Source organism: Danio aesculapii, chromosome 16 (assembly GCF_903798145.1).
Source record: "Danio aesculapii chromosome 16, fDanAes4.1, whole genome shotgun sequence".
NCBI classification, from domain to species: Eukaryota; Metazoa; Chordata; class Actinopteri; order Cypriniformes; family Danionidae; genus Danio; species Danio aesculapii.
Genome location: NC_079450.1, coordinates 50,531,188 through 50,549,643, shown reverse-complemented (window position 1 = coordinate 50,549,643; position 18,456 = coordinate 50,531,188). Strand labels below are relative to the sequence as shown.

Here is an 18,456-nt window from a genome sequence, read left to right as displayed (position 1 = left end):
CAGTAATGTACTTGTATTTTTTGGAAATTGCATGGCTTTGTTACATACCTGTTAAGATTGATGCCGGTAATATGGTTTGCTCTACAAGGCTCTCTATTGCGTGTGTGTGCATTGAAGAGCTGCTGAGTACAGCATAATACCTGACAGGTTGGGAACACTGACGCTGTGGCCTAATCCCAATTCTATTTTGTAGCCCTACCCCTTCCCTCTGGCCCTTAAAACAGAAAGGGGAAGGGCTTCAAAATCTCACGTCTTCATATGTCATCAAGATCGCTTGCTTTATATGAGATCGATGATAGTGACTACTGTAGTTATTCCAGTTGCATTATTTTTGGATATTTATCTTCAGGAAATCACTGAAGGCATATATTATGTTATCATACTGATATAATGTGGCATAAGCTCATAACTGTACTGTGCATTTACACCTTGGCCATATTCATCTATGTAAACACAAGAAAGCAACATTAACATTAGAGCAGACACTGTAAAAGGTCATTCCCAGCCACTAGACTTTTCCGACAGGGCATTCGAGTGTCATCGAGTGTCAGAATGTTGTGGGACTGCTGTACAGGAGTTATTATTATATATTATAGATATATTATAGGGGGGTTTATTTTTTTATTTTTTTAAACATGACGGTAAAACATGAGCACCATTATGAATGTATTAAAGCATATGTTTGTTTCTTTGTTGTAAAAAAATTTAATAATGACAAAAAAATACTAATTTGGGCATCCCCTTATTTCTGTGTGCAGCCATGCTGCCGTTGTAGATGGTGTATTCTGGGAAATATTCTTACCTCTTAGTTTTGAGTGTGGTCCTGAAAAATCTCTGTTTCAAGGGGTGTCTAACCCTCCCCCTTAGCCCTACACCTTCAAGCTAAAGAGAATTGGGACACCCCTACCCCTTCACATGAATGCAAAAAAACATGGGGTAGGGCTAAGGGATAGAATTAGGATTAGACATATATTTTAGCATCTTATCTGACGGTAAACACTGAATTAGGAGGACGTTTTCTGTCACGATCAAACCACATCTGACAGAAGTATAACAGCTTTTTTGAATCTCGTCTTTCAAAATCAAAGTTGTGCCTCACAAAAACACATTGCAAGTCACTCAAAACGGTATTGTCAACCATTTTAAGATCAAGATTTACTAGTTGTAAGCACTGTAAGTGGAAGTTCTAAGCATCCTACCGGAAGATGGCAGTGCTTAATTTGTAAATTGCATGGTCCCGGAACAGATCAGGGTAACGAATATGACATGTTACCTGAGGAGGGATAGATCTCGCGGACGAAAGTGTAGAGCGGATGCCGGATCCGGCTTGTTCCAGCATGAATTGAGCCCTATTGGTCGCTATTACACCCTCCATGCAGCAACAAAGAAAAAGGTCTGTAAGATTAATCAACATCTGCTTAATGTAGACTTAAGTTATTTAAAATTTGAAAGCACTAATAACTTAAAATTGAAAAGAATACCAAGTCCAAACCACCCATACTTTTAAAAAATCTGAGCAATTTCTGTACCTCTGTTGAAAATTAGGAACGTGGCATTTTGACCCATCGGAAGCAAAGATTGTACCTTTTTTTTCAATTTTATCAATTAAGCTAATCACCCGTGTCTGAATCTATTTTCGGAGGCCAGACTGAGCTTGTTTTAAGAGTGCAGCCCCTGAGTCTCGGTTTAATTCAGATGTGGTCATTCATCCTCATGAGCCCCGAGAGGACATGAAAGGAAGCTGGCGGAGGACTCTAATGAACTAGAGATCGCTAATGAACCAGCAGAGAGAGAAGGGTTCGTCTGACTTCTTTGGCCATCTCAGCAAACTAGCGAGTCATAAGAGACGTTCGCTGCAGCCTCACATCCCTCTTTAATCCCAATCCCTCAATACCGCTGCCCTTCCAGCTCACAATCTGCCCTCCGCACTGAGCTTTGGGCCTGTTTGCTGGAACAAGCCAAAGGATTACCGCTTACTGAACATTTGAATTGTGTTAATGTGCTGAGGCAAATCTTCTCGCTGTATCCCCAAATCCCAAAGCACCTTATTGGTCGAAACTTTCAACAACGAAAAAAAAAGAGACTAATACTGATGACAAAGGCTGAGTTGTTTAACGTTTATCCAGCTCATTCAGCTCTACTGAGATTAGCCTAGGAATCAGTTTGCAGTTATACAGCTCATGTGTCGGCTGGAGAAATTATTGGACAAAAGTTTTAAATATATAGATTTTGTATTACCAAGTCTGCATTTTTTTAATTAAAAAAATATATAAGTAAAATGTAAAAACAGTATTATTGTCAAATTGAAATTACTGATATGTTAATAGATTTTAATAAAGCAATAAACCCCAAGAAGTTGTGGTTTACAGTGTATTTAGAACTGCTAAGAGGTGTAGTTAGGAGGACTAGGCAGAAATAGTACTTAGTAGTTAGGTATTAGTAGGGAAGTTAAATCCTCTGTGAGCTGCTATGTAAGAACAGTTTCACTAGCTCTAGTTTACTCACAGGATGTTTTTTCTCCTCAAGCTAATTTTCCACTTAAGTTTAATTATTTGAGCTTGCGTGGAAGACACAATTGGGGTTGAAATTAGAAGAAATTGGCTTATATATATCAGTGTTTCCTCAAGGATGTTTTCCAGCTGTGGCGGCAGAGTCTGTTGGGCCTTTTACACAGATCTACCAACTACCTGTGGCGTTATTTCAATGACAAATGTCGTGAGTGCAGTATTAGAAGTCGAGAGCGCATTCATGTAATAAGAGCATGCGAATCTCTTTGCTTCTGCGCCGATTTCCTTTGTTCGTGCACAAAACTTCTTGCACGGCCTCAAATATATGCTGCTCAAATGCAGATTATCTTGTGTCGCCATTTTGTTCACGCGTCATCGCACCCACGGTGGGATACCAAACAAGGGCAAAAAGGCGGAGAGTGAGCGGAGCTACAGACACCTGCTGGCATTTTGCTTGAGGTTGGTTTAGACAGAGCTTACTTTGAAAGAACGCTTAATACTCTATTACCTGCGACTCGTTTGTGTTCTGATCACATGTGCTTGGCTGTACACTATATCAATAAAGTGTTTAGACTTTTAAAAACCCTGTTGTAATACATTGAGCCACTAAGCATTGTTCTTATGACGTTTTTCTACAGGAGGAAAACGCGAAATACGTCCAAACACTTCAAATATAGTCTGTGTTAGTAAATGCAAGACTATTGATGAAATCCAGCATAACACTGTATGACAATGCTTCAGATGACTGTTCTAGAGTCTACAGCTAATCAATCTGTCAGATTCTGGAGGGCATTACAGCTCTAAAGAACATTATAAATGATAAATGATCATAAATAAAACAAATACATTTATAGAGATGGTATATAAGTATGTAATTTCACTCACCAGGGAAACGGAGGCCACGTGAATGGTTTGTGAACACAATTAAGTACACACAGCATGCCAAATCATCTGATAATTGTAGGAAATAATCCCAAAAGACAATTGACTATGTAAAGAAACATTAACCAACTCAAAAATGTGATGTATATGCCGAGTTCATCAATTAGCCGTAATCAGCTGAGGTGACGAGACAGCGAGCAGCGAGACCTAGCTGTCACTCAAGTGCCCACGCCCTTAATTATGCAAACTTAATATAACTTAACAAAATGAAACGGATGAGTTATGAAAAAATTCACCCCCTCACAGTTGTCATAAAGGTTAATCATGGCTATATGCACCAAAGCCTTCTTTTGTACCAGGCTGTAAACATGTTTTTATCAGCTGTAAAAATGGCCAATTTCCCATTGCAGTCAGAAATGACCTGGACTTCCTGGAGCCAGCCCCCAAAGGCGAGTCGATGAATTGCAGTTTTAGTTTCTTCCGTATTGGCTTCCCGAGGGAGAGCGGGAGGTTGCCGCTTGGTCAAGCATCACGCACCTGTCAGTCAGTCAGTCAGCATGTCACCTTAAAGGGTAAACAAATGACGCACAACACTACTATCATTACAGAGAAGGTCGTGCTGTTATAATTCACTTACCTTTTAACACGTTTTGGTGAGATTATATCCCGCTATTAAAAAAAACAACGACGACTGAATGTTTTGAATGAGTAGTAATGTAGCAGTGGTGAGGTGAATTTTGGTGTGGCGCCCTGCCATGTAAGAATGAATGTATCGGAAACCATGTATATGTATATTTACATTGACTTTGTATGTAATCTACTCCTTTGAATTTTTGTGTAAATATGAGAAATTATAAATTTATTGTAAATTGACTGTAAATCACGGCTTCATGGGGCTTGTTGCTTTTATAAACAGTTATTTTATAAACATAGCTAGGTTTCACAAAACAATCCAATTAAAGCGCGCCTATTATGGGTTTTTGAAAATAACCTTTTATGTAGTGTGTAACACAGCTCTAAGTGAAGTGAAATACCCAGCTAAGGCTTAAATCTGAAAGTGGACCATGTTTAAAACTATTGATTCGTCTACTGTATAAAAGAGTCAACTCAGAGTGGTTCAAATGAATCGTTGGGGTAACGAATCTTTAGCCGTGTCAGCGTGACGTCGATACGGAACTCAAGCCCCACCCATTTGTTGTGCGTGCAGACTCAAAATTGAAACCCCCGGCCACAAACACTGTAGAAAAAAAAGAGGAAGACAAACATTATAGCAGATCCCGGTTGAATCATATGGCATAGACTCTGTGATCTGAAGTGTGAGTGAAAGTTGGTGTTATTTCCCCTACCCAAACACGAGGCTGTGAAGAGTCAGTGGTCCAAGTTTGTTTTTTGCAAAAATACCTCAGCATTATAGCCCCAGCCTTGTGCTGCGTTCTCGTCATTTTTCTGACGAGTGCTTAAGCAATCTACACACAATGGCGGATTCGTTGTTTGTTTGTTAAAGGAAGGATCAGAAAAGATTATTGATGTATGGGACTTTGTCAGAGCTTTACAGGAACTTTACTGTACAAAGTTCATGGATCAGTTCCTTCCTCCGTTTCACAAGTGTAAAAAACTTGTGCGATTAAAATGGTTGCCTCCTTGTTTTACTCTAGCTTGCTAATTATGTATTGAATTGTGTTCTGTTACTTGTAATTGCTCCACGTTGCTTGTACTGTATCTGGTTAACTCTTTATATTCTCACATCACGGCTAAAGCCACGTTGACAATGCGACGGGTGCCGCTTTGTTTACGGATTTAAATGCGTTTGTGAGCTTACATTTCACTGCCGTTTGTCGTTGCTATGGCCACTATCAGCTGCTCCTACACCCGTGTGGCGGTGAAGTTTCAAAATAGTTCAGCTTTTGCCGCTTTGTGGATTAATACTGAATGTGTGTCATGCTTAAGACTAGAGCAATATGCTGGTGTTAAGCTGCATTGCTTTAATGCACCCCTGCATTGGGCTCACACATACCCTCTGCACTCTGACTACTTCAAAATTGTTGATAAGCCATGGTGGGCATTTCTCTCCATCTCGCGCTGAATGCTGCAATCGCAAAAGACTGGGCCATCAGACCAATCAGCGCAGATTAGCATCGTGATAAATAGGGGCTTGAGAACAAATGAATCGCTGAACGAATCAAATGGGAGTCGTTGGGATAGTTAGGTAAAAAATAAATGCATATTATAAGACAATGAAAGACTTTGCACGCATATCAGGTTGTTGTTGGAGACCTCTAAACCAAAATATGACCTTTTTCATTGCATAATAGGGGCTCTTAAAAAAAAAAAAATCACTGTTTTCTCATATAATATTCCAATTCTATTTCAATCCAGAAAAAAATATGGGTTCATGTGGACTTTAATGTAGTGGCTTCGATAAAATTCGGGTAAATCGATAAAATTGGTTTGGTTTAGGGAAGGGCGATAGTGGGTCAGCTGATCGTTCGCTCAGTCAGAAAGTCTGTCCAAAAGTGAGTCGACAGGGGCCTCTGGTGGGTTTACGCGAGAACAGCAGCCGCGAATGGCACTCGTGAGTTAAATTTGAGATCTCGAAAAGCGTACACGGCGACCTCTGGCGGATTCGCGAAAACAAAAACTGCAGAAAAACGTGTCGCCGGGACGTATTTTGCGGTCTCCAGAAACGTCAGTGGAGGTACGTTTTCAGAATGAGCCTGGGTTGAATAAATCATATTTACAGGAACAGAAATGAACCGATTCAGATGTGCGTCCGAACTGAAGCATTAGCAAACGTGCAATAAGCTACCATGAAAGGCGCGAATCCTAAACAGTTTTGCAACCTTAAAGGGCTGCACAGACTATTCAAATAAAATGGTTTATTGTTGCACAAACATGTGAGCATTTTAGTGACCTTTCCACATGCAACATTATCTATTGTAGATAAACCATTAATGACAATACTACCATTTACAAACTACAGTGGCACCGCCAGTATTTTGGAGCCATAGTATCACAATACTATCATAGTACCGGTAAACTGTGCAACCCTATTGGGTGGAAACACCAGCTTTTCTATCTAAGGCCAGCGCTCATGTATTAACATCTGCATTTTAACATCAATTCAATCAAACACAGGCAGCATGATTATTCTGAAGCTCAACAGGTTATCAGTAGTAGCAATAATTATTAATTATGTTACCAGTTGCCTGATAAGTAAACTAAATGTAAAAAAGGGTTGGTTAATCACATAAGAATATAGTCTTTTTGACAACACACACACACACACACACTGAAATCTCTTTCACCACTGACAAGTTTGCACCCTTATGAACTTCAGTTTGTTTTGTTTCCATAGCTATATAAGGTATAATATAAGGATTGAACTGTATTTAAATGAACTATAAAGCTCAGAGTTTATTTAAACAGATGTATGAAGGCCTCTGATACTACAGTCTTTTAAAAATGAGGCCAGCCTTGAACCATTTAAAGACAGTAACGTACCTTTTCAGGTTGGATTTAATAGTTTGTATAGTATCATTGAGGCGAAACTTTAATGAATTACTCCAACCCTGTTTATACCGCCAAGCCTTTCTGTTGAATATGACCTGTCAGTATAGATCGCGGAGGAACAAGAAAGCATTAATGTTCTTGAGAGCCTAGATGTGCTCACAGACACACTTTGAGGAAGGAAAGTGCACTGAAAGCTTTTAGCTGTTCTTGTCACTCTAAAGAGCAGAAATAAAAGAAGGAGGCTGTTTTTTTAAGGTAGTGATAGATGGAAGTGTAAGACAGTGTTCTCAATATGTCCTCTTTAATATGGTGTATCCTAAGAGGGGGATCGGAAAAATTATTTGTCGTACTGTATGTCAAGGTTGATTAATCTGTGAAATGAACTTGGAATATTGAATATTAAATAAACTGAAGAGTAATGTAAATCTCTATTTAATATTAACCTACTGGATTAATAAAGGTGGTCTTTCAATGATTCTGTAACATGATAATAAGTGTGTCAGTATGAATAGGCTATCACGGTAATAAAAGTAAATAATAATTTGAAGTTTCAAATATTGACATGGTCAATCTATTAAATCTATTAAAAATGATAAATTTAGGTAAGACTTTGATAATAACGGTCACATTTTACAATAAGGTTCGTTAGTTAATGTTAATTAATGCATTTACTAACATGAACAAACAATGAACAATACATTTACTACAGTATTTGTTCATGTTAGTTAACGTTTGTTCATTGTTAGTTCATGTTAACTCACGGCGCATCAACTAATGTTAACAAGCATGGACTTGGATGTTAGTAAAGCATTAGTAAATGTTCAATTATGATTAATAAATGCTGTACAAGTGTTGTCCATGATTAGTTCATGTTAGTAAATGCATTAACTAATGAACCTTATTGTAAAGTGTTACCATAATAACTTCCATGAATGGATTGATAAGTCACTATATGATGTTTAACTGACCATTAGTTAATAAATGTTAAAGCATGAGATTAAAATTGATTATTAATAAAAAATTTAATAACTATTATCAGAACATTAGTTATTTGTAGCGATCTAGCATTTGTATTCGTCACTAGAGCACCTTTAGAAGTCAAAGGAGTGACCTGCATAGCACTTTGCTAGCTGGCCTCTGTTACAGTCCCCCCCCTAAACCTCACTCCCACCCGGACGAGCTTCCACGTGTAACCCACCGGTCCCACTGCACCCAGCCTGGTCCGAGTTGGGATCGAACCGGCGATTTTTTTGTAAGGGAGTCAGTTGTTCTAACAAGGAGGCTAAATAACATTGCCTCTAGAGTCTGTCGCTAGAGAACCTTTTGAGGTCAAAGGAGTGAGGTTTACATGCACAGAACTTCGCTAGCTGGCCTCCATTACGCTCACCCCCCTAAACCTCACTCCCATCCCGGATGAGCCTCCACATGTATCCCACCGGTCCTACTGCACCCAACCCACCCTGAGCTGGGATTGAACCAGCGATTCTTTGCATGGGAGTCGGTTGCTCTAACAAGGAGGTTAAAGACCATGGCCTCTAATATCTGTGGCTAGAGCACCTTTTGAGGTCAGAGGAGTGAGGTTTACCTGCATAGCACTTCACTAGCTGGCCTTCGTTACATTAGTATAAGCTGTTGTTTTGTCATGATGTCGAGGAAATAAAATGAAAATTTTGTGCGTCGCTGTCACAGATGGTTAGGACAAAAACTCCTTTTAACAAGAAAAGGATACCTTTTATCACGTTGTGTGAAGTTAGGGCACTGTAGTATGCCACCCTGTTCAAAGCCGGTCGTTTAGCTGTAAGAAGCACAGCGATGCCTGTATGACGACTCAAACTTTCGCCTTTGTGGTAGGACTTTTGCCTTTGAGGGAGCGTCCTGAAGCTGGTCGCTCAGTGGATGAGAAGTGGAGAGCAACACCATGGTACACCTTTACAACTCTTAAGTTCATCCATATTTGTCCGAATTAAGCAAATTTGGCAGCATACTTACAGTGCATCCGGAAAGTATTCATAGCTCTTCCCTTTTTTCACATTTTTTTTTATGTTACAGCCTTATTCCAAAATGGATTAAATTTATTTCCTCAAAATTCTACACACAATACCCCATAATGACAATGTGAAAAAAGATTTTTTGAAATTGCTGCAAATTTATTAAAAATTAACTAACCTGTAAAATCACATGTACATAAGTATTCACAGCTTTTGCTCAATACTTTGTTAATGCACCTTTGGCAGCAATTACAGCCTCAAGTCTTTTTGAATATGATGCCACAAGCTTGGCACACCTGTCTTTGGGAATTTTTGGCCCATTCCTCTTTGCAGTACCTCTCAAGCTCTATCAGGTTGAATGGGAAGCGACGGTGTACAGCCATTTTCAGATCTCTCCAGAGATGTTCAATAGGATGTAGGTCTAGGCTTTGGCTGGGCCACTCAAGGATATTCACCGAGTTGTTGTGATGCCACTCAATTGATATTTTGGCGGTGTACTTTTTGTCGTTGTCCTGCTGGAAGATAAACCTTCACCCCAGTCTGAGGTCAAGAGCACTCTGAAGCAGGTTTTCATTCAGGATGTCTCTGTACATTGCTGCCTTCATCTTTCCCTCTATCCTGACTCGTCTTCCAGTTCCTGCTGCTGAAAAACATCCCCACAGCATGATGCTGCCACCACCATGCTTCACTCTAGGGATGGTATTAGCCTGGTGATGAGCGGTGTCTGGTTTTCTCCAAACTTAACGCCTGACATTTACTCCAAAGAGTTCAATTTTAGTCTCATGAGAGCAGAGAATTTAGTTTCTTATGGTCTGAGAGTCCTCCAGATGCCTTTTGACAAATTCTATACCACACAGGTCTAATTTGGTGGATTGCTGCACAGATGGTTGTCCTTCTGTAAGGTTCTCCTCTCTCTATAGAAGAACCATCGGGTTATTGATCACCTCCCTGACTAAGGCCCTTCTCACCCAATCACAAATTTTTCTTTCTAGATTGCACCTGTGCAGGTCTGCACCATTGCAATCTAATTTGAATACAGAATCAATTCTGATTCTTTTGAGAATTGATTCAGAATTGCTTGAGAAAAGAATCACAATGCATCGATGAATCTTTTTTCCCCCACCCTTAGAATTTAACCAATTAGATTAATGCAACAGAGGTTTAGCCAGAGGGCCACCGGCATGACATTTGAGACCAATGTTAAAGGGCACCTGTTATGCAAAAATCACTCTTATAAGGGGTTTAAACACAATTGTGTAGCAACAGTGTACTAATATAGCCAGCCTCTAATGGTAAAACATAATTAATACATTTTTATAATCACATATTGATAAAAACAGTCTGCAGAAACACCTTGATTAACATTCTCCCTTTGTACATGTCATTAGAGGGGGAAAGCCCCGGCCATTAGTGACGATCTCTCCCTCATTAGCATAGACAGCCCTGAGTGAGAAGCAGCCATCCATCATTATAAATGTGGAGTTTTAGCATGCACAAATGATAACCATAGTCTCTACAGACTACTTTGCACTTTGACATCTTCAGATTTTCACAGAGATAACGTTAGTCCTGTTTTGAATCTGCCACTATGCTGGCACATAGGCATTTGTAGCCCCGCCCTCTTTTAAAAATAGCACAAGCTTATTTAAAAATTAAAGCGACTCTCGCCAATATGGCACAATTTAGATCAAGGCCTAAAAGGGGCAATTTTAAAAGAGTTATAAACATGTATATGTGTGTTTTTTAAGCTGAAACTTCACATACACACTCCAGGGCCATCAGAGACTTATTTTACATATTGTAAAAAGGAGCATAATAGATGTCCTTTGATGTCAGAATAGCTATAGATCTAATAGTGTATATCACATGACTAGAAATGCATCACTTTATTATGACACAATGACATTTTTTTAAAAGTTATCAGCTTTGCCTCAATGTGGAAGGAAGTCCAACATTTTTCAATGTCTCCAGTTGAGTGTGGACATAACCTGTGATGCTAGTTTTGTTAAACAAGCCATTTTCAGCACTGGCCCAATATTAAAAGCTTCCTCATTGTCTCTCCTGCCGTTTGTGTGTGTGTGTGTGCTATATTTATGTATGGACTGAAGGTTCCTGATGAATGCACGACCCCACCACTCCACCTCTCCCGAGGCTCCGTGCGGAAATAAAGCGGAAAAAGTAATGATTCCAGGCCTTGAAAATTCTTGCACAGCCTGTGGAGGGGCTGCGAGATTCCCCAGAGACAGCCATACCCTTCTCTCTATCTGTCTGTCAGCCAGTGGAGTCGGCCAGACCCCTCTCTCCCTCTCTTTATCTCTCTCTCTATCCCTCCCAAGCCTCACTCAGACCTCTAATTAAAACCCCCATCGATTTTTTTTTCTGTTTCTTTCCCTCCTTCTTCTGGCTTCTTTCTGCTCCTCTTTGTCTGTTTATCATGTTTTTAATCGGCCCCTGGACCTGAGCTCGCTGCAGGATTAGATGGTGTCTTTGACCCGAGTGTGGAAAGACCCAGACAACACCGTCCCGACACCTCCAGCCTTACCCGGCTCCCCCTGTTGGCCTCACCCAGCCTCGGGTGTCCAGCCTGGGGGAGAGATGAGAAGGGCAGAGCCTTGGCTCTCTCTGTCTGACAACACCTCTGCCCTCTCAGCTTACGTTTATACTCTACACTCGTCAAAAACAGCTTCGCCAAAGCCGAATTGATGATCTGCACTTTTTCGTGTTGCTGTTAGAGAGCCAGTGTTTTCCTCACTGGAGGTGTGATACGGTTTTGGGTTAAAGGTTTGTGTTATAGGGATTTTACTTTGGTTAAGGAAAGTTATTTAGGGAGTAAATCGGCAAAACTCATTCAAACATTTTCTCTTTCAGCTTAGTCCCTTTATTAATCTGGGGTCGCCACAGCGGAATGAACCGCCAACTTACCCAGCATATGCTTTACACAGTGGATGCCCTTCCATCTGCAACCCATCACTGGGAAACACCCATACACTCTTATTCACACACATACACTACGGACAATTTAGCCTACCCAATTCACTTAAAGCGCATGTCTTTGGGCTTGTGGGGGAAACCGGAGCACCCGGAGGAAACCCACGCGAACATAGGGAGAACATGCAGACTCCACACAGAAATGCCAACTGACCGAGCCGAGGCTTAAACCAGTGACCTTCTTGCTAAGAGGCGAGAGCGCTACCCACTGTGCCAACGTGCTACCCTAAAATAGCAAAATAACTATGATAAAAACTGATGTGCTGCATATTTTTGTTGAAATAATGGTGACGACAACATGTCATTTCAACTCGCGTGACATACAATTGACTTAAAGCATCATGCTGAATCTGGTATAGCTTTTCAAAGATTGTTGAAAGATCAAATTTAACTAATGTAAAGGGCCAGGTCATACACCCTTCGCAACAGTAATTTTCACGTTTTGCGCCATGTTGTTTAAATAGTAAATCCATTTGCGCCACTTTGTGGACTTATGGGTGTGCCGGTCTATAAAGGAGGTGTGATAAGGCGCATTGTTGGCGCCTTTCTATTTTGAGGAACTGAAATAGACCGCGCCATTGACCAACTAAAAGCTGCTCTAAAGTCCAGCGCAGATCGGGTTAGTTATGTGCCTATGCGGGTTCAAACGCTTACACATTGCTTAATACACACAAGATGTACAAACTGTAAAACCCAACAGTCAACTTTATCAGATGAAATGAGTGTAGTAACTCAAAATTTACTGAAAGCTACTCATTTAAAAAGAGTTTTTAACTCAGTCTTGAAGGTAATGAGTTAATTAAATACCTCATTTCTTCAACTCAAATGGATTAAGTTCACAGTACTCATTAGGATTAGTTTTTGAACTTAAATGGTTTGTTTTACAATCGGTTTCCTCAAATGGTTTGTGTTACCTTAACTTTTTGGGTTTTACAGTGCAGCAATACACAAATATCTTTACATATGAGGGAAAAAAATGAAAGGACAAACAATATTATTTATGACGATAGAGTATATGCACGCAGACTCTTAATTTCAGCCAGCCAGCCACAGCACATACGGTGAACTGTCTTTCCATTGTAAAACCGCCACATTTAAGGTCTGATTTCTTTCAAATCAGTGATCTTCACTGCCTGATAGATATATTCAATATGAAGTCGGTCTCAGACCAGACAAGAAGCACTGCCTTCAATTCCATTTTCACCCGCCATGTCTTTAAAATATGACAGTCTATTGTACCCCAGTATTTTTAATAGAGTTTCTGCTCTTGCTTGCTGATCCTGACGGTGCTAGCAGTTACGCAGTCTTTCATCTCATTTTACACTTGAACAACTAAATAAATGCTTAAGTATATTTAATGGAGTGTATTGTAGTTACATTACAATATCGATGCTGTAAAAGGAACCTTATGAAATTGAAAATAGTCACATTAGTCTTTCACCAGAAGTTTATCATTGGCTGAAAACACTAGCTGTGCATATAGCCTATTTGCATTTGTATAATATTATTATTAGCAGTATTATTTATTAAATGCATATTTATATTTGTTTTAATAAAAACAAGTTTAGATTTGTCCACCTGTCGGGTTTTGGTGACGTCTACATCACCATGCGAGGCATGAGAATAGCACGTGTGTTTGGACATAACTCAGTTTTTTGACCACACTTCATTTGCTGGAAATTAGAATTGAATTTAGAAATAGTTTTGAAAGAAATCTTTGTGCTTAACAAATGAAATTAAATATGTAGGCTAATGGATGTCTTCAGTTTTCATTGTTTTCTTACTCCACAAAAGTAAAGGAGTAAAGTAAAGAGTAAAAGTAAAGAGGCCGAATGGACGAGGCTCGTTCTTTATCCTCGCACTGCAGATGCTCTGTTTAACTTTTCTCGCTAGTAAAGCGTTCAATTTTTCCACTTACAAAGTTGTAAATAGCAAATGCACCATGGCGCGACGCAACTGACTCTTAAAGGCAATGAGAGATGAGACTCTGATTGGTTTAATGCATGTTATGCTTAAAACACCCATAACTCATTAGGAGAATAAGCACAGCCCTGTTAGACCATGTGCCAGGGCGCAAAGCATATTTTTCCGCAAAAAGTGGGTTCGGACACACTCTTAATGTTTTTGTGCCATGCGCTTACGACTTTGCGCCTAGATCATTAAAATAAAGCCCAAAATGTTTGTTGTCATGACAGATTGATCATATTATTTTCATACATCATACATTTTTGGACTTTAACTTCATAACATGACTACATAAATAATCAAAAGATTGTTCATCTGATTATAACAGTAATTGTGCTGAATACTTAATATTTCAAAATTTTCTCAAGGTTTCTTTTTTTATGTTAATTTTCAGGTTTAAATGAGATTTTCAGATTGTATTTATTTGTTTATTTTTATGAAAGCTAATGCTGGGTTAAGACCAAATGCAAATTTATTTGTATTCATTTATTAGTAGTATTTGTCTAAGAAGCTGAAACAACACAATTATTGAGATTTGGCGGGAAAACTTAATTGGTTTAAGTCCAATATACTTAAATTTGTAAAAAAAAGTAAATAAATAAATAAATAATAATAAGCTAACTTTGTATCGATTGTGTAACCCAGCATTTTTTATAGTGTGCATTACATGATGCGCATATTCTCTTCACATTTGGTGTGAATGCAGCATAAGAGCAACAAATGTATATATATATATATATATATATATATATATATATATATATATATATATATATATATATATATATATATATATATATATACATATACATATATGTGTTTTATATATATATATGTGTTTATATATATATATATATATATATATATATATATATATATATATATATGTATATATATATATATATATATATATATATATGTGTGTGTGTATATATATATGCAGCAGTTCTTGTGACGAGCTAAAGTTAAACCTCACACTTTAATAGTATTTATAGCTCCTAACAGACTGTGTGACTGTACAGAATGATTACATCAAAATGTATTGCAGCAAGCATGTTTGAGAGACTCTTAAAATGAGATACTGTAAATACATCTGTCTTTATTGCACAAATATGCCAGTGATTGCTGTGCCATAAATAAATATAGAGAGTTACACAACCGTGGTGCACATATGGGACTAAAATAAGATATGTGCTGGGTTAATTAGACCACTCATTTGTGTGACAGCATACAGTAGATGACTGCTGTTCACGTGCAATTTTAAATCCACCAACTGTTATATCCACAGATGAAACCCCACTTTTCTGAAAGCACAAAACATTAATAAAAACACACATAAACATGAGCGTACATTGTGAATCTTTCCACAGTTTATTTACAAATGTGTTCACTTTAAAACAAGCAGGGAATGCACTTATTTGTTGGCAGCTTGCCCTATAGAAACTTACTGGAAGGAAAGGACAGTATATCTAAATGTAAATTTTAGTCGTTAATTTCTTAAATGTACTGTATTTTTATTTAATGCTTGTTGTTTTTCACAATATAGGATCATAACACCTCTTTCATTATTTTAAGAAAATACACACACACATGTATATATATATATATATATATATATGTATATATATGTGTATGTATATATATATATATATACCAAATGATCTTTTGATAACTAGACATGAAAATGTGCTTATTCTGATTTGTATGCTTCTTTAAATGTGATTCAGATTTTAACATTTGTCTTGTGTTGCATAGTTATTTTTTTGGGAATTGCCAAAACATATTTATTTATAGTCATATATTGATATATAGTCAGAATTGATATATTGATATATATAGTAAAAATTGTCAAATTGTTTTTATTTTATGCCAAAAATCAATAGAATTTTAAGCAATATTCAGGCTTTCTGGAGAGTGTGTTAACTGTATTCAGGTGCATAAATTGAATGATAAAATGTAAATAGATTACACTGTATAGTCTTCATGTATTAAAAAGAAATACAATTCATCTTTGTTAAAGCTACAAACATTATGTTTACTGTATACAGGCCTTAACCCTTGTGTGCTGTTAGGGATGTTTTCATCCACTCGGGTGTGATTTTGAGGCTTAATTTGGCCACAACTGTCTCTATAATTTCTGGTGACAAATCTTATTTTGACAAATATTTTGGGAAAATGCTTTGAAAATGTAAAAAAAAATAATAATCGACAATGCACTCTGGGCAAATGGACTAGCCTTTCAATGTGTTAAGGGCTGTTTTTGCCCCTTTGACTTTAATTATATTGGCATTTTTGATTGCAAAGCCATGACCGCATATAATCTTGTGTTCTTGATTTTTGATGGTTTTCTCTGTTGGGGTGAGGTAAAACGTTAAATTTTTACTCTTATACGTCTATTGCAGTCCAAAAATTTGGTTATAATGGAAGGTAATAGAGCAAAAACAGCCACTAACATTACGAAAGGGAAGTCAAATTAAACAAAAGGGCTAAATACAAGCGCAAAAAAAAAGCAACTCTATTAATGTTAAACTTCGCAATGACTCCACAAGGTTCTAAAATGTGGTCCCTGGTTAGCTATAATCCCAACTTGACATTGCAGATCCTGTGATGTTACTATTGTGAATGCACATATTGCAATATTGATGCTGATCGATTGTGCAGCCCTATTATATAACCTCAAATTCAAAAAATTGATACAGGTGAAGACAGAATTATTAGCTCCTGAATATTTAATTCCCCAATTTCTCACGGCAATTCGTAACTTTTTGATTTAGTGGCTAATTCGTATGAATTGATACGATCTCATTCGTACAATTTGGTACGATTTTCTCATCCCCAAATGGCGGTTGCGTTTAAGTACGGGGTTGTGTGCCACACCTTCTTTTTAAAATCGTACATTTTCGTACAACTGAATTCGTATGACTTGACCACAAACGTGACCAAACATAAAAAAAGTACATTTCCTCGAGAAATCAGGCTGTTCTAAGCATAATAGTTTTAATAATTCATTTCTAATAAGTGATTTCTTTTATATTTCCCATGATGACAGTAGATAATATTTGACAAGATATTTTCAAGATACTAGTATTCAGCTTAAAGTGACATTTAAAGGCTTAACTAGGTTAATTAGATTAATTAGGCAAGTCTTAGGTATAGGAAAAAGGTATAGACCTTTTTCTTGGCTGCTGCATGGAGGGCGCCATAGCGACCAGCGTCTTCTAGTAGAATGTTTAGAACTTCCGTTTACAGCGTTTACAACAGGTAATTTGCGATCCGAAAATGGGTTTCAGTAGCCTTTTGAGTGGATTACGGAGTGTTTTTGTGACACAACTTTAAAAAGGTGTGTATTAAAGCTGTTATAATCTGTCAGATGTGGTTCAAGCGCGAGAGAACAACGTTTCCTAGTTCACGTGTCTGCCGTCAGAGTGTGTGTGTGTGTGTGTGTGTGTGTGTGTGTGTTAGTGTGTTTCCCCGGCCTGTCAGCTGTTAGCTCAGCGGATCTTCAATACACACACGCAAACAAACAATACTTCACTGCATCATAGAGCAAACCTGATTATTGGCATAAAAATTAACAGGTATATGTAAGGCAATTTACAAAAATGACCAATAAATTTCTTATTGATACTCTGCTGGATGATTTGCTCTTCATTCTAATTGCAAGCCATTTGTTTCATTAAGTGTGTTGTATTTACCACGGTTTGTTTTTTCTGTCATTTCAAAATGTCACTTTTTTTTTCACCTTGTCACACTTATTAAATCAGTGTGTTAGTGGGACAGTGCAGTAGGCTACGTGTGTGTGTGTGTGTCAAACATTTTGGTGAACTACATTTGTTTAGGTTGGTTATATATTTGAAAAAAAAGGGGGAAAATGTTGACTTTAGCGATGATGAGGCTTCATTTAAATGGCACAAGATTCTGTCTGAGAACGAGGGGAAAATGCTTCGCAGTAGTTGTTTTCCATCCTATTTGATCGCAATTTTTAAAATGATCAGTCCAGGAGGTGACGATCGACAACAGTATTAGTTCGAAGATGATAAACGCAGGTAAAATAGATTAAAACTATCTTTTCAAAGCTGTCCAAATGTGACTGTTTATACGCATCAGCTGCCAACCGGAAGTTCTTAGCATTCTCCTTGCGCATACACGCAAAGCATAATGGGTAATTTTGCGTTCTAAGAAAAAGGTCTATAATGATGGATTGTTCTGTAGGCAATCGGCAAAAAATATTGCTTAAGGGGGCTAATAATATTGATCTTAAAATTGCTTAGAAAATGAATGCTGCTTTCATTCTAGCCAAAATAAAACTACTTAGACTTTCTCCAGAAGAAAAAATATTATAGGAACTACTGTGAAAAATTCTTTGCTCGCTTAAACATCAGAATTTGAAAAAGAAAAGAAAAAAAATCATGGGTGGTTTTGTGATCTAAGGTCACATTTTATTCCAAAATCAAATCATTTTCAATGTTAATATCACTATTCTTTATTTTTTGTCCTCCAGGAGCACCAGAGCAACTCAGTTGGAAGCACGATGCAGAACGCCGTCGCTCTCCTCTGCAATCTGATTGGACAGAAGGGCACGGACCTCCGACCGTTCTACCAGCAAGGTGCAGTGC

General features: G+C 38.0%; 1 protein-coding gene across 1 annotated transcript in view; it reads left to right on the top strand.

The window, feature by feature from the left end:
• Window positions 1–18,456, top strand: part of ulk4 (unc-51 like kinase 4) — a 330,407-nt gene that overhangs the window by 189,256 nt on the left and 122,695 nt on the right. The window contains exon 32 of the mRNA XM_056475236.1: window positions 18,342–18,447. Within this exon, the coding sequence (XP_056331211.1) occupies window positions 18,342–18,447 (106 nt within the window). The remainder of the gene's footprint in view (window positions 1–18,341; window positions 18,448–18,456) is intronic.